We start from the raw sequence: 18,586 nt of genomic DNA on the forward strand, positions 1-18,586 counted from the left end.
GTGTGTGTGTGTGTGGCTGCTTGTACTAGTCCGGACTGATGCCGATTTATAGTGCTAGCCCACTGAGATACCATGCCGCAGTTGAACATGAATACCCCACTCAGACACAGTATACTGACTCCGATCCGACCAGTCCTTGTTTTAGCCCCTTAATGCCGAGCGCCAGACAGGGTAACAACAAGTACCATCTATTAACGTCTTTTGGTATGACGCGGCCGGGGATCAAACCCCGGACCTCCTGCTCTCCGGGCGGACGCTCTTCCACTAGACCACGGAGGCGGTCCTAATATTAGGCGAATACAATGCCACAACAGAACAAGCAGATCAAATCTGAGTCCCTTCTCACTGAAGTAACATGATTGACATTTTCGCTGAAAACGCGCTGCCACGATTGAAAATGTCAACGGTATCAGGCCACGATATGAGATAAATACTGGTATGTTATTTGGCAATATAAAACGCCAAAGACAGAAAATAGTCAGGCTCGAATATCCGCCGACACAGATTCCATTGGGCGTGAACGGCATGATAGTGGTGATAATTACATGAATGGATCATCGATAGTCAATGTTGCCACAAAGTGGTCGCGAAGAGTTAGCATGTTTTGTCCTAACGAAAAGAAGCTGTTCTATATATGTAATGAAGTATTGTCTTAGTGATCTTCATGATCTTACTCACAGCACAGTGCCATTGAGGCAGACTATTTCACTTTAGCACGTTATTACATTATCTGTTTCCATTCGCATGGTTGATGGAGTGAGTTGGGTTTAACGCCGCAGTATTCCAGTTATATCATGGCGTGTCAGCTTAATGTGGGAGGAAAGCCCGAAGTGATGCAGGTCTTAGTCGTTTACCACTTCGGTGAAATCCACGAGCACTGGTATGCTGCAAATCTAGAAACATAATCGGGGCGAACTGGGATTCGAACATACAATCATAGGTTTCTGGTGTGCACAAGGGACGCAACGCTGCACAGCGAATTGCAACGCCATAGATGACTGGGCCACCCGCGCCCCCGTTACTTGATGAAGTAACATAACATATTTCATTCAAGTTAGACATACTTCTTTATATATTCGTATAAGTACAGTATTTCATGATACAAAATAAAATAAAATTGTGATGATTCCCTTGTTTAATTGAAAATAAAATGCACATTGCCCACACATGCGCATTGAAGATCGCAATCAAAATACGAACCTGTGGCCAGAGTTTAATGTCGCTGAAGATGTAGCCTGATCTGGCTACAACGCCCACGTGTTCGCTGCTGTTGCTGTTCAGGAGACAGGTGCCGGTTTCTTGTTCATACCCGAAGGATAAACACACGGCGGACACAAGGCACTCCGTTGCACATTCATACAGAGAAGGGCTTCGCTGTTTCCTGAAAGCATAGTGTTCCATGTACATATTAACCTGTACTGCAGAATACCAGTCAAAACAGTTAGTGCTGTCTACTGATTTCATAGAGCCTGAAATTAGCCCTATAATGTTTAGAAAAAGCGCCATATCCTTTATAAGAACCATCTTAAAAACAGCTACACGTGGTCTGTATCCAACCCCGGCAATACACGGACTATTGTCACGTCTCATTAACCTCTTGTGTGTAAGTAAATCCACAATTGATTTTCCTTTAAAAGCAATTAATTAATCATGCATACCCCTGTGTTACAGCGAAATGTTGCTCGGCAACAATTTTATAACATATATAGATCGATATTATATTCTACCACAGTGCTGTATCGGTTTTCCGTTTGACTTCAGATCGTTTAGAATGGCAAGATGTCAATTTGTGCTACAGAAGTATATCTTTGCTTGGAGCGGCAGTCCACCAAGCACCAGGCAACTCGTGCATTAAGTGGTTCTATCTAGTGCCGTAAATTGTCGAACAGGCGCCGGGGGGCGATAAGAAATCAGCTTGATTTTGACTCCGTCCAAATGATATACTAGTATCACAGCAAATATTTTATTTGCACATACAGTCGAAGCTCGTTGTGTCGAACTTGGATGTGTCGAATTCCCAATGATCTCGAACTCACCTTCCGGTACCGAAAATGTCTTTCAGGTTTTTCATCATTTAGATGCAGTATAAATCCATGCATTACATGTAATAATCCATCATAACAGGATTTTGGAAATTCTTTTTGTTGGGATTATTCGAACTTATTTCCAGGTCCCCACAAGTTCGACACAACGAGGTTCGACTGTATTTTTTATTTATAATGAAACAACGCGACATGACCAGTGAGGATTCAGGGTTAGAATTGTTCCCCAACTACCTAGGCTGGTCAGAACAGGTGGTCAGACTTGGTGATTGGTTAATTACATGTCATCGGGTCTCACCCAATTTGTCAGACACCCCATTTGTCAGACACCCCATTAGTCAGACACCCCATTTGTCAGACACCCCATTTGTCAGATTCCCCATTTGTCAGACATCCCCATTTGTCAGACTCCCCATTTGTCAGACACCCCATTTGTCAGACACCCCATTTGTCAGACACCCCATTTGTCAGACACCCCATTAGTCAGACACCCCATTTGTCAGACACCTTAAAATCACAAACGTCACGGTTGACTTTCCCAATGTCCAATGCATGTTACCTGAGTGGTAAAATGGATTAGTCCTGATCATACCCCATTTGTCAGACACCTCCCGAAAATATAAGACAATAAGACAATCTCTTTTATAGTCACACAAATAATTCAAATAATTTGAAAATAGTCAACCCGATTGACTAATCTTGTTCTTGCTGTGGAAGTTATATTGAAATAGTATTTGGGGCGTACCTCTCTGCGATGTTACAAAGTCAACTTTCTGCAAATCTTCCATGTTTGTGACTTATTCAGATATCTCTGCCAATATACACTCTTCAAAAAAACGCACAGCCAGTGTGTAGTTCATCGAACCTGACGACGCAAAATATCCGGTATATAAATTGGATATATGTTAGGAAAATGTTGGCGCCTTGATATACGACAAACGGTGCGTCAAAACGCAGCCATTGTCGATTTGCAATGTCTTAAACGGCATTGTTTTCCCATGTGTTAAAAAATGCCATGGAGGAAAACAGAAAAGTAAAATGCACGTGCATGGTTATGCATTCGTAACTCGTGGTAGTGGCCATAAAAAGGGAAGCATAAGCTAATAATTTGTCATTCAATTGTCAACAAGTTCGAAAATGCCGAGACTCAGCGCTGCCGATCGAAACATCGCCATAGGACGTATCCAAATAGGTGCATCGCAGTCTTCTCTTGCGCGCTACTTCAACGTCCACCACAGCACCATTTGGCGCCTTTGGACCGATACGCACAGTTCAATTCCACTGCAGACCGTCCGAGAACCGGCCGACCAAGTGTTATCACCCCTGCACGGGATCGCTACATTCGACTGTTCCATCTAGGTCATCGCAATACCACAGCTACGGAGACTGCAGGACGCATCCCTGGTTTGAGGAGGATATCGGACTTGACTGTCAGGAACCATCTTCGCGAGGCTGCAATCCGACCCAGAAGACCAGTTATCGTCGATGTTTTGTAACAGATTCATCGACAGCGATGCTTGCGTTGGTGCCATACCTTACAGCTTTGCAATTTGAGAAACTGGAGACGAGTGTGGTTTAGCGATGAATCACGATTTCTTCTTCACCGGCGAGATGAAAGACAACGTGTTTATCGTCGTCGAAATGAGCGTTTTGCCCCACATTGTGTACGTGAATTTGACAATTTCGTGGCGGTAGTGTTATAGTGTGGGGGACCATATCCTTCACCAGGAGATCTGACTTGGTTGTGGTTCAGGGAATTTTGACAGGAAATCTCTACATGAATCATATTCCTCACCTCCTTCCAATCACTGACCGCCAGAGAGCTGTTTCAACAGGACAACGCTCCACCGCACACAGCCTTCATAATGTCAACATCAACGTTCTGCCCTGGCAGTCGAGATCTCCAGATCTCAACCCTATCGAACACCTCTGTGATGAACTCGATCGACGTGTACGTCAACGTCAGAACACGACGCAGACACTCCCACAACTGGCCAACGCGTTACAAGCAGAATGACGCAGAATTCCGCAGGACAGAATTCGTACACTTATCCAGTCAGTGCCGAGGAGATGCAGAGCCGTGATTGCTGCCCGGGGCGGTCACACGAGATACTGAGTTCAGCGCAACCTTGTGGCCTTATGTGACATGATAATGGACAGTTATCAATGCCTTTGTACAACGACAACATGTGACAATCGAGCTCCAAAATTTCATATTTATATCTATGATATTATGTATGCACCATTTACTGAAAACATATAAATTGAGAAAACTCAACATTTTCTTGAGAAGCTGAGGTGAGAACTTACAAATTGAAGTTGTGTTCGTGATGAAATGGTTCATTTGTTAAAGCTATACCTGTAGAAAATTAAACGGTGTATAATCCTATTGTATCTGAGTAGATCAATAATTAACATTAACTTCAAAGGACTTCATTTAGTTGATCTTAATTCTATGGAGGATTTAGCCTATTAGGACTGATCCATTACCACCAAAGGTAAATCTTATATTTTTTAACAAGCCATCTTTACTCCACTGTCCAACAACTGGGGTGTCTGGCAAATGGGGTATGACCTATCATCGTACTCTTACTGTGAATACATATAGTTGCTTAGCAAACGTCATGTCCTGAATCAAACTACGAATCATATTGCGAACACGCTTATATCGAACTGACGGATATAACGAACTATTTTTTGGGTCCTGTCCATTTGGTGTATATATTCCGTACATTTGCTTATAACGAACTACGGTTATAACGAATTCAAATTAGTGGTCCCTTTGAGTTCGTTATAACCGTAGTTTACTGTAGTTTATGAAGTGTTGCTTTAAATTTTGTTGTAAACTGAAAGCATCACTATACAACCGAAACGGCAATGTTGAGAATAAAAATACACATTAGTATATATGTCTCTATTGTTAAAAATAATATTAATTTAGCACCCTAGTTAATAATTTCGCCTAGTTCAATAGAATACAGATACTGACCTTCCTTTTTTAAATAAGTTACAATATGTCGTCTAGATTCGAAATATACTCGTCACAGAGCAATACTCTGAATTTAGACAAGCGGACATGCTGAACAGGGTATATGCATGGCGAATCAAGCCCTATCCAGGTGTTGCTGTGTACCTTACTGCCTCAAACTGTCTATAGTAACCCACTTGCTCCAAGTCAGTACTAACAACCGTTGGTTCTTCTATTGTCAAAATGAAATTCTATTGATCCTGTTGATTTTGCGATGTAGTCCTTAGTTCAACAACTGTTTGTATGGACAACAACACTGACCTCGACCCGTTGTCGACCGTAGAAAAGAATGACATATCTTCTTAAACATCTATACAAAATATTGACTCTATTCGATGTTCCATCTCAGTATTTGAAATTGCTTCATTAACACAGGCTTATATGTTCGGAATCGTATATGCAATCAGCTTCTAGGGGATTATTTCTTTTGATTATGGAAAGGGTTGTGGCGCCTTTATCTACCCGTACGTGTATAACATGCACGTCTAAGATTCGATAAAAGGTGCATTACACAGAGACGCCCAAGATCATGACAAGTTCAGCATGCTCCCTTTGTCCGTCGCTACAGAAGTAGAGCTATTAAAGCAGGATGAGCACTACCGTGCCGTACATACGAGTGTAGCTACAACAACATTTGCAGACACAAATAAATGCCTGTACATATGTCAACAGTTATCTTGTTCGTGCGATTTGCGTCACCTGCTCTGACAAAGATCAATGGATAGCTGTCTGCTTCAACTTAAGTCACGAAGAGCTCCTCGTTAGCCAAGACATGATCCGTATCGATCAGGAGGATGGTTCATGTTTATGTCTTTGAAGTTAAAATGATAAAGAAAATATACGACTGTTGGACTCCGTATGTACAAGCTAATGATCAGTCAGTGAAGCTATAACCTGATTGTGTAGAGGTGGTACAGTGTCTATCTGGAAGACCATTGATAACTTTAACTTCAACACCCCTTACAGTGCCATCATCTGGGCCTCGTAAAAAAACTACTCGTTAGCAATGAGAACGCTGGGCCTTGTACGAACGGGCTATATTTCAGTTCTTTTGTTTTGTTCAGAATTATGTTTGGCAAACACTTGGTGGGAAGTGACGATTACCGATGATGTCATGCAAAAGTGTGCGTCCCCTCGAAAACCTGGGATGGTGTTTAAAGGATCTCTTTTCCTATCCCAAAATGTGGCCACAGTATACCAGTGTTATGCCTTGTGCTTATACACAAGGCCCTGCGACAGCTTCAGTTGGCAGAAGACAGTGCGACTGTGCCAGCTCAGAAACAGTGTGGGGACACCATCCAATCTACCATCTCTTGTTGATAAGGAAAGGGAGTATGAAAGAATAGCCGAACTCTTATGCATGGTAAGATACACATTTAGTTGTATAGTCTACATAGCTTTCAGATGTTATGGTGGCATATTTCTGAATTTATATGTTTTGAGAATTTGAATATTCAAGTTATTTTACATGTCATCATCATCATCCTAATGAGGAAATTAGTACAAAGTATCTGTGAAAGTAAGTTGAAAAACTGGATATGTTTGCAGTGGTATTGACCGGTATCTGTTAGGGAAACATAAAGGATCACCCTGATCACCATGACAAGAAATAGGAATGTGACCCTGATCACCTTGACAGCAAGTGGGAAAGTGACCCTGATAACCATGACAGCAACTGGGAAAGTGGCCCTGATAACCCTGACAGCCACTGGGAAAGTGACCCTGATCACCTTGACAGGAACTGGGAAAGTGGCCCTGATCACCATGACAGCAACTGGGTAAGTGGCCCTGATCACCTTGACAGCAACTGGGAAAGTGGCCCTGATCACCATGACAGCAACTGGGAAAGTGGCCCTGATCACCATGACAGCAACTGGGAAAGTGACCCTGATCACCTTGACAGGAACTGGGAAAGTGACCCTGATCACTATGACAGCAACTGGGAAAGTGACCCTGATCACCTTGACAGCAACTTGGAAAGTGGCCCTGATCACCATGACAGCAACTAGGAAAGTGACCCTGATCACCATGACAGGAACTGGGAAAGTGGCCCTGATCACCATGACAGCAACTGGGTAAGTGGCCCTGATCACCTTGACAGGAACTGGGAAAGTGACCCTGATCACCATGACAGGAACTGGGAAAGTGGCCCTGATCACCATGACAGCAACTGGGAAAGTGACCCTGATCACCTTGACAGGAACTGGGAAAGTGGCCCTGATCACCATGACAGCAACTGGGTAAGTGGCCCTGATCACCTTGACAGCAACTGGGAAAGTGGCCCTGATCACCTTGACAGCAACTGGGAATGTTACCCTGATCACTTTGACAGCAACTGGGAATGTTACCCTGATCACCTTGACAGCAACTGGGAAAGTGGCCCTGATCACCTTGACAGCAACTGGGACTGTTACCCTGATCACCTTGAAAACAACTGGAAGTCCGACGTTGATCAGCTTGACGACTGCCTAAGCATATAAGCATAATATTTTCCATTAATAACCTGACATTTCAGAAATAGTCCACCTTCGGAATCCCACAAAACCGAAGCCATCATTTGCCTGCTGATGGAACAGACTTTGCCGTCTTCTCTCCGCTGCCGTGAATGTTTAGTCTCTGGCTGCCAGTGGTGAATCCAAGGCTCATATGTGGTCACAAATCACTCAACAAAATCAACTGGGTCTACTTAAAAACAAAGTAAATACTCAGCAGTCAGATGCCTCGGAAGCCAGCATGCCCTCAGAATGTTCAATTCTGAGAGAGTTGCCTTCTGTACTGGCTGGGGGCGGTCGGGTAGCCTAGTGGTTAAAGCGTTCGCTTGTCACGCCGAAGACCCGGGTTCGATTCCCGACATGGGTACAATGTGTGAAGCCCATTTCTGGTGTCCCCCGCCGTGATATTGCTGGAATATTGCTAAAAGCGACGTAAAACCATACTCACTCACTCTGTATTGGCTAATTGACGTGTGGCGAGTCATCGATAATCCATGATCTACGGTGGCCCATAAGGGACATGGAGTCTGTTTTTCCATATTTTGATATTTCACTTACATTTATCGTAACCTTTTGCAAATTAACACGATTTGTCTTACAAATATGTGATAAATCATGTGTAAAGAAGATATTGAATCGCTGACATTTTCATTTTAGTTTTTGACATTTTCACTTTCAGCGACTCAATAGCTACTTAAAAGTACATTTTCCATGTTTTCGGATGTTTTTATACATGATTTATCACATATTTGTATGGCAAATTGTGCAAGGGTTACCATAAAAGTAAGTTAAACATCAAAATATTTAAAAACAGACTCTATGTCTCTTATGGGCCACCGTAATGATCATTTTATTTTATCAGCATTTTCCTTAATGATGGCGTTTTAAGGTCATCCTGGATCTTCTTCGAAGTTCTCCCTTTCAATTGGAGATACTCGGTCACAGAACAGCAGCCGATTTCGTGCATTTTCTTCAACAGAGAATACCTAGTCACGTGATGCCTGCAACAATATGCTGCCTGCTTGTGTATTTGGTTCAAATACTGCCTGTAAGATTGAAAAGTATTGAACTTAATACATGCAAACGTAGTTCGAAAATAATCTTTCAGCCGCCCCTCGTAAAAATCTTTGATTATTTTATATACGATTGCGTAACATTTACAAACATTTGTAAACAATGACGAATAGATAGATCAAGTATTGATTATGTGGTCAATAATGTGCTCTATCAGGGAAAAGTAGAAATGTGATGAACTCAATAAGGAATTTGTAGTAAAATGTTGAGGGTAAATAAAGTTGAATGAACGGCGGGGCAAGCCCGCATCTATAGTACTAAACGTGAAGCTAGTACCCTATTTTGACTTGTCTCATATTTTACCCTGTTTCTTCGGATGACTAATTGACTTGCCTTTGTATGTGTTTGTGATGGGTGCGACCGGTGTGGCAGAATACGCTCACCTTTTTGCGAACATCTGGTCTATCACTATTTGATAGTGATTCATACAAAAACATGCTTATGATATAGTGGCCATCGTGCAATGACCTTTGCTTTTAGCAGATATTTCGCATCACTGATTTTCATTGATCCATTCACATAATTTTTATGCTTGTACTAGTCCAGACTGATGTCGGTTTTATAGTGCAGACCCATTAGATACCATGCCGCAGTTTCTACATGAATATCCCACTAAAACACAACATACTAGCTTCGAACCGACCAGTCCTTGGTTATCCCCTTAATGTTGTGAGCACAAGGTAGGGTAACAACAAGTACCATCTTTTAACGTCATTTGGTATGACGCAACCGGGGATCGAACCCCGACCTTCGGCTCTCCGGGAAGACGATCTACCAACTAGACGGTCCCTAACATATTGGAATAAATACTTCTTCTGTCAAGGATATATTTTAACAGGATGAGAAGACACATTAACGTACGTCAGTAAATAAAAAAGAAGCTGTCTTCTGTCAATACTCCGACGTCCTTATAGGAGTCGTTTGGTGTGTAATTGAAGATATCAAATATTGATAACATGTCTACATGCTCTTTGGGCGGCAGTATTTCGTCTTGACGTTCCGATAGAAACAGACGTTATAAATAATTACACCTTGAAAATGTGTTTATATTGAACTAAGAAAAGCAAAATGAATGTTTGTATAAACTAAAGTATATGACAAGTTCAAATTAATCGCCGATCATGTTAGAATGCACCGTTGTTTATATAACGCAGTAGAAGACAGAAGGAAAACATGCATGTGCCAGCAACTGGCCCTGGTTGATGCTTGATGAGATAAATATGCTCATCGCCGAAAGAAACGCGAACCATGGAAACATGTTGAGAAGTATGTACGTTAAGAAGAGATGTTTCCAATGTGTACCAATTAATGACAAAAATAACAATCAGTCAAGTCTTACCACGTGCACAGAAGGATTTTATTCCTATCACGATATGCTGAAGGTGATTTCCAAACTTTACACGCTAATCCTGCACGAAACAAATGTTGCATCTCGAGACATGAGCTGCGTTCATTTCATGAGCGTTGGTTCACACAACATACCAGTGTGTTCCTTTGTGCAGCGAACCAAATAATATCTCTTGAATATTAGTAAATCTACAAAAGAAACGCGAATATCTTCATATTGGTTCATATATATACTCGTATATATATGAACAATTCATGAAGATATTCGCGTTTCTTTTGTCGGTGAGTATATATACAGACTCCAAATAACGACTGTCAAACATGGATTCCATGTGAACAGGATATTCAGTAAACTACGTTTATAACGAACACGCTTATACCGAAATGACGGTTTAATCGAACTGTTTTGGGGTCCCGTCAATGTGCTGTATATAGGCTGCATATGTGCCTACAACGAACTACGGTAATAACGAACTAAGATTAATGGTCCCTTTTAGTTCGTTATAACCGTAGTTTACTGAACACTACTTTAGAACTTGAAAGAAACAGATGATAATAATGATTATTGATTTGTTGGTATTTTATGTTTCAGTGCAAGAATTGTTTTGTTTTTAGTTTTGGCATCGCCATACTCGTGCTCGTGGGTTTCACCAAAGTGGTAAACGTCTGAGACCTGCATCAGTCGGGCTCTCTTCCTTCATTAAACTGACACGCCGTGATATAACTGGAATACTGTTCAAAGCGGCGTTACACCTAACTCACTCACACTCTTGAAGAAATAGAAACAACTCGAGCGAGCGCTTTGTAACCAGAGATTCACATGGGTTCACCATGTGAGCCAGAGACTCACGAAAGTCAAATGTTTCCAGTCAAAGCTGGACATATTTGTCCACTAGCCACTAGCCTATATCAAAGTCTAGTTTCCACCCTAGCTAATTCAAGCCTACGTTTTCTGTGCTAAAATATGTTTGGACTATCGCACTTTCGTCCAATCAGAGAACGTTTCATAAAAGCAACATCTGTGTTCCGAAAAAACGTGCCAAAGCCATTGCCTGTCGAATATGCGCGGAAACTATTCCAAAAGTTAAACTTAAGACAAAGACTAATTTAGATATACGTCTACATACGTCTTGACTGAGACGGATATTTTCAAAGTTACTTATTGTAAGAGCGAACTACGACAGTAATATGTGTCTTTACTGTGGTCATCTGTCATTTTGTTTGTGTGTCAGGGTTAAAATCTCAAATCTTTTTTACCTGACCGACCGAATCGTCTGCTATGGTAGTCATCTTAGTGAAGCGATCTGATTGGTTATCGCGTTTTCATCACAGGGGACACAACTCGAGTTGGCTAGGTGGCGCCGCGATCAAGCCAAGGAAAGTAGGCTTGAAATGGCAAGAGAAGAAACTAGGCTTTGATACAGATGAGGTAAAGCGGGGCTCAAGATTATTGCAGTAATACAGCGACATGCATTCACGCGCGCGTGTGTGTGTGTGTGTGTGTGCGTGTGTGTGTGTGTTTGTACTACTTCGGACTTATGCCGATTTGTTAGTGGTATAGTGCTAGCCCACTGAGATACCATTACGCAGTTTAACATGAATACCAACTCAGACACATTATACTGACTCCAAGCCGACCAGTCCTTGTTTTAGCCCCTGAATGTCGAACTCCAGGCAGGGATACACGAAATATCATCTTTTAACGTCTATTGGTATGACATGGTCGGGGATCGAACCCCCGACCTTCCGCTCTCCAGGCAGACACTCAATCCACTAGACCCCAAAGGCGGTCTCTTTAATATAGGCGAGTGAACACTCTTGCCTCGGGGAGATCGTAAGAGGAAGGTTTCGGTTTTCTGAGATTCCAAAGGAATCCTCCTGGTGGACTACCTCCTGAAAGGTCCGACCATAAATAGCCAATGTTATGCTGATCTGCTTAGAAGAGAATATCAAGACTAAACATCATGGAAAACGCAATAAATCTGTGTTGCTCCACCAGGAAAATACACCTGAGTGGCTGCAATGCATCATTGTGGCTTTGTTACTCCTTGAACATCCTCCGTATTCACCAGATTTGGCATCGTCAGATTTCCACCTCTTCCCAAGCTTGAAGAAAGAACTGTCTGGCAGGTGTCATGCAAATCAAAGGATGAAGATGTCATTTCTGCCGTGAAGGTCATTTGGCACCACGAAAAGGACGTTTTCTACACCAGTGGGATCCAGGCACTCCAGGATTGTTGGCAGAACTGTTTGGACATCGGAGTGGATAGTGTTGAAAAATATAATTAGCAACTCAATCAACGCCGCCCATCCTATATCTGAACCTTACAGACGCCCCTCGTAATCAATCTATCTGTAATGCTTGTTTTGTTGGGTAAAGGGTTTGTGTCGCAGTCAACAGTGTTCAAGTTGTAAAGAGCCGTGAAGATCCGGCCTTCTGCAACCCATGCTTGCCGTAAAAGGCGACGAACCGGATCGGGTAGTCAGGCTCGATGACTTGAAGCATGTCATCGATCCCAATTGCGTGGATCGATGCTCATGATATCAATCACTGGATTGTCTGATCCAGACTCGATAATTTACAGACAGCCGTCATATAGCTGGAATATTGCTGAGTGCGATGTAAACAACAGACAAACAAGCTGTATAATGACGGCCTGCAAATAATCGAAACTTAGCCAGGTGAACCAGTGGGTGATAGCATGATCAGTGACACACACTGTTGGGGTACAGTCACACACAATCAACCAGCTTAGAGAACCCCATTTCAGTCAGGTCTAACGAACAAGTATGGGGTAACTAGAGACCCGGAGTTCCCACGGGTGACGCCAAGGAAGGAAACATCATGACAATATTTGTTTGCCATCTTAATAGTAGTCTCTCTGAATCATTTTTTTCGATTTCAGGATGTGAAGCATGCATGCGCACATCGGCCTTGTCGCAACTATGAAGTGTGCATACCTGTATTGGCTGCTGTTCGCCACATCTGCCTGCCAACAGGTAAAATACAAATCCTGCTCACGTTCAACTGCAGAAACTTGTCTTCCATGTAAGATTCCATGGAATATTAAAAAATATATCTGAATTCTCTTGTAAGAGCCGTTATATTTTTTCACTGAATGAGTAAACAATACACAGCTTCAATGTGACTCATAGAAAAACACGAATCCCTCATAAGACTTTTGGTATGTTTTCTTAAAAGGTTATAGGGCATTTACCATTATTGAGTTTAATAAACATGTTTATCTATAAAAAAAAAAAAGGGGGGAGACCTAACGGAAAACGCGGAGCGACATGTGTTGAAAAATTATACGTTCAATTCTCGTACAGTTTTGGAAGATTTTGAATCCCGTTTCGCCCTGTTTCTAGGTTTGTCAGCACCATGCCCGTGCTCATGAGTTTCACCGAAGTGGTAAACGTCTGAGATCTGCATAAAGTGGCCACGCCATAAAATAGCTGAGATACTGTTCAAAATCAAATCAGTGAGAAGATATACTCACTTCTTGTTTTGTAACCAGGGCAAAAGTCGGAAAGCAAATGTGAAAGACGAACCACGGCCGTGGTTGATGTGTCTGTGTGTGTGTCTGTATGTGCCTATCTGTCTGTCTGTGCCTAGGTGTGTCTGAGTGTGTGTATTTGTTTGTCTGTCTGTCTGTACGTGTATCTGGGTGTGTCTGAGTGTGTGTGTATGCGTCTACATATCTCTGTGTCTGTTTGTCTGTGTGTGTGTGTGTGTCTGTGTCTGTCTCTGTGTGTGTCTAGGTGTCTCTGTCTCTGTGTCTGTGTCTGTCTGTGTGTGTTTAGGTGTGTCTAAGTGCGTCTGTGTGTGTGTGTCTGTGTGTGTGTCTATGTGTGTGTGCGTCTGTGTGTGTGTGTGTGTGTGTGTGTGTGTGTGTGTGTGTGTGTGTGTGTGTGTGTGTGTGTGTGTGTGTCTGTGTCTGTGTCTGTCTAGGTGTGTGTCTGTCTCTGTGTCTGTGTTTGTCTGTGTGTCTAGGTGTGTCTAAGTGTGTCTGTGTGTGTGCGTCTTTGGGTATCTATATGTGTGTGTGTCTGTGTGTGTGTCTGTCTGTGTCTCATGTTTCTACATCTGTCCATGCACCATACCCATGCTCTTGGTTTTCATCAAAGCGGTTTACATGCAGGTCTTGCATCACCTCGGTCTTTCCATCCACATCAAATTGTCACGCCGTCATATAACTGACTCTCTTTTCATGTGTACATCTATTTAGCGGATTTACCAGGAGCACAAAACGCCATAGCAGCAACAGACACAGCAGGTAAAGTCGACGGAACGGTGACGGTGATGACGCCTCACTCTGCAACGTCCACCAGCGTTATCCAAGTGATGACAACCCGTATAACGTCTATAGTGGCAACATCGTTTGCGGTGACCAGTGCAACCACTGCAGAATCTTCAGCGGTGACCAGTGAAACCACAGCAGAATCGTCACCACCGACCAGTGAAACCACTGCAGAATCGTCAGCGGTGACCAGTGCAACCACTTCAGAATCGTCACCACCGACCAGTGCAACCACTGCAGAATCGTCACCACCGACCAGTTCAACCACTGCAGAATCGTCAGCGGTGACCAGTGCAACCACTGCAGAATCGTCAGCGGTGACCAGTGCAACCACTGCAGAATCGTCACCACCGACCAGTGCAACCACTACAGAATCGTCATCACCGACCAGTGCAACCACTGCAGAATCGTCACCACCGACCAGTGCAACCACTGCAGAATCGTCATCACCGACCAGTGCAACCACTGCAGAATCGTCATCACCGACCAGTGCAACCACTGCAGAATCGTCATCACCGACCAGTGCAACCACTGCAGAATCGTCAGCGGTGACCAGTGCAACCACTGCAGCATCGTCAGCGGTGACCAGTGCAACAACTGCAGAATCGTCAGCGGTGACCAGTGCAACCACCGAAGAATCATCAGCGGTGACCAGTGAAATTACTGAAGAATCGTCAGCAGTGACCAGTGAAATTACTGACAAGTCTTCAGCCCTCACCGGTGCATCAAACCCACCTTCAGAAGCTACAATATCTCAACAGCTATACAATTGTAAGTGACAATCGAATATATTTTAGTATTAATATATATTTAAAATGATTCTTAATTTGTGCGCTTAGATTTACAGAGCGAACGTTTCCAATAAATGTCCTTTCTCCGTCGTCGAAATCCCCTGAACCAACATGTCAAAGTAGCACCGATTAATTCAACAAATACGAGTCATAAAACCTGGGTATAACAGAAGTAAATAATTCATTACTGGTAAGTACGTTCCCTCTGAACATTTGCACTGGGGAAATCGATGTACCAGGAGTATTGGTTTCTGAGGAACTATATACCCGGACTGCAATTCGCTCTCGAATACAGAACTTCCTTCCATCACCCGTGACTACAAACGATCCATTAAAGCCACGGTCTAGTTCCAGTGCTGGGACTAATCAGCGCTCAGATTACAGAGCACAAACTGTAAAGTTTACCGTGCAATGTGTACCGTGGGATCTACTTTCATTTCTTCAAAATAAGGCAATGGCAAGGTTCTCACATAGTTTATTCATGGAGTAGAGCTCATTTGGCCTACGTTAAATAATTTAATTAGGTCACTAAACATTGACACACGTCACTAATGTACGAGTCACGGGCGATAGGGAACATAGTGCACACACAATCTGAGGTATAGACGATGCATTTTCAAATAATGTTGTATAAATATTTTAAGGAAATATTTACCACGATTGTGAAGGTAATCTGATATGTTAAAACCTGTCCCGATGTTAAAGGGGGACTCCGATCTGTGGCATATTCTAAAGCTAAGGGACAGGTGTTAGTGATTGGTATCAAGCAAAACGTAGGGCAATCATGAAGTGCTTACATACTAATAAAGTGAGCTTTGAAGGACTTTGACCAAACGTGCTATGACTCTTAATTAACACGAATATAGGTCACCTTTATATGCATATTAGGATGGGAAGTCGTTGGAGGACATACATGATAAGTTGTCAGATTATCTTTTATCGTAACTGGGGGCGTTTGGGTAGCCTAGTGGTCAAAGCGCTCGCTCGTCACAGTAAAGGCCCGGGTTCGATTCCCATATGGGTAAAATGTGTGAAGTCCATTTCTGGTGTACCCCGTCGTGGTATCGTTGGAATATTGCTAAATATTGCTTGATAGATTGAGATTATTATCCGAGGATGTTTCCGTATCGTTAATATCATATGCTGGGAATACCTATTGTATAATGCGAGCCTTTGGGTAATGATCTCTTTAGCATACAATGTCATTCTCAAACTAATTGATGTTAAAGGCGTAAGGTCACTAAATGAAGCAGTCTTAGAAACCGCGTATGAATACAATGTTTGAGTTAATCGCCCAATTTATCACATATTGTCAGATGACTTGCAGCTATTTTATTACAAGGTCACACATTTGGAAACCCCAATGCAAAACAGTTTGGGAACTTTAGTCAACAATTTATTGAGAATGGATGCATTGCATTGGTGGAAAGTAGTTCCTCATGGGCGACCTCATTTGCATATCTCTCGGACCATGATACCGTGGTCATATCGGAATAAATAAATCTTCGTCGTGTTCATTGTAATTCCTGCCTTCCGATTAGTTGAATTGGTCACGTGTTATTGCATTTCCCAATGAATGCACTAAAGTAACCTACGTCCACCGAGGTGAGGTGAAACAGGGTTTAACGTCGCGTCCAAGATTATTGCACATATATAGCGACGTGCATGTACCTGTATCTGTGTGTCTGGCTGCTTGTTCTACTCCGGACTGATGCCGATTTATAGTTCTAGCCCACTGAGATACCATGCCGCAGTTTAACATGAATACCCCGCTCAGACACATTATACTGACTCCGCGCCGACCAGTCCTTATTTTAGCCTCTTAATGCCGAGTGCCAGACAGGGTAACAACAAGTACCATCTTTTAACGTCTTTTGGTATGACGCGGTCGGGGATCGAACCCCGGACCTTCCGCTCTCCGGGCGGACGCTCTACCATTGGACCACGGAGGCGGTCCTACGTCCCCCGAAGCGGATTCATACAGTTTGTAAATCGGTTTTTCGATTCCTACCTCAATGAACCGGACAAAATACACGGTCAATCCTTAATTGCTTTATTGCATCGACAGCACATGCCTTTATGTCATAAAGATTTTTAGCATATACTATATACTATAAATGAGACATTTTGCATGTGCGATAAGCCAACATAGAGACGGTCATATCACAGGGGATGTAATCACCAAGCCCGTGTTACACCGGGCTGAGGCGGCCTGTCAATGCATTTTGAATGGGCGATCAATGTCAGCCCGGGTGGTGAAAAATTGGAGTTATATCCCTTAGTGCGTCGTCTGCTCGGTCAGCTTCCCCGTGGCAATGTCTTCCAAACAAGGTGAAGGGGGCACGGGTGGCCCAGTCGTCTAAGGCGCCGCGATTCGCTGTGCAGAGTTGCGTCCCTTGGGCACGCCAGAAACCTATGATCGTGGGTTCGAGTCCCGGTTCGCCCCGATTATGTTTCTAGGTTTGTCAGCACCATACCCGTGCTCGTGGGTTTCACCGAAGTGGTAAACGTCTGAGACCTGCATCACTTCCGGCTTTCCTCCCACATTAAGCTGACACGCCGCGATATAACTGGAATACTGTTAAAAGCGGCGATAAACCCAACTCACTCACTCACTCACTCCAAACATGGTGAAAATGCAAGGGCGGATCCAGCACTTTTAAAAGGACCATTATAGCAAAATCAACTCTCCGATGTTGCCTATGTACCGCCTATGAAATGTATTGCAAACACTTGCAAATAGAAACATTTTACAAATTAGTGTGACGGTATACTCATTTACTCATACCTCGTATCAACCGTGGACCGCCTCCGTGGTCTAATGGTAGAGGAGAGCGGAAGGACCGGGGTTCGATCCCAAGCCGCGTCATACCAAAAGACGTTAAAAGATGGTACTTGTTGTTACCCTGTCTGGCGCTCGGCATTAAGGGGCTAAAACAAGGACTGGTCGGCTCCGAGTCAGTATACTGTGTCTGAGTGGGGTATTCATGTTAAACTGCGGCATGGTACCTCAGTGTGCTAGCACTATAAATCGGCGTTAAACCCCATTTCACCTCACCTCACTCGTATAAACCGCCGACTTCCATACTGGGTACGAGTAAAGTACGGGTACGAGTAAAGTACAGATTCTCGTATTTTGGAGGACAACCGCGTCCGGGTTACGAACCCACATTGCCAGAGTGAGGAACCTAATCGCTAGCACACAAAGTCAGTGATCTAACCCACCCACAAAATGAAAGTCCGACAACTGGTAGTCTAGATCACGTACTTTGAGTACCCCTCTGACAAAATGACAGGGCTCCCATGGCCGAAAGCTATGAACACACAATACCATTTAGAAAGTGGTCAAATGTGACAAATGTTATATTCGGGATAACACTTTCTGAGTAAAGTACAGATTCTCGTACATTTTTGGGTTGAGATCCGTCCGGGATTCGAACCCACACTGCCAGCGTGAGGCACCTAATCGCCAGCACACAAAGTCATTTGACCACTTTCTAAATGGCATTGT

General features: G+C 43.2%; 1 protein-coding gene across 1 annotated transcript in view; it reads left to right on the plus strand.

Moving 5' to 3' along the window:
• LOC124137630 (flocculation protein FLO11-like) overlaps positions 1–18,586 on the plus strand; it is a 35,716-nt gene that overhangs the window by 14,309 nt on the left and 2,821 nt on the right. Inside the window, exons 2-3 of the mRNA XM_046504025.2 lie at positions 12,890–12,983; positions 14,213–15,055. Of these exons, the coding sequence (XP_046359981.2) occupies positions 12,890–12,983; positions 14,213–15,055 (937 nt within the window). The remainder of the gene's footprint in view (positions 1–12,889; positions 12,984–14,212; positions 15,056–18,586) is intronic.

This window comes from Haliotis rufescens, unplaced genomic scaffold, assembly GCF_023055435.1.
Source record: "Haliotis rufescens isolate VD_foot unplaced genomic scaffold, xgHalRufe1.0.p SCAF_19, whole genome shotgun sequence".
Classification (NCBI taxonomy): domain Eukaryota; kingdom Metazoa; phylum Mollusca; class Gastropoda; order Lepetellida; family Haliotidae; genus Haliotis; species Haliotis rufescens.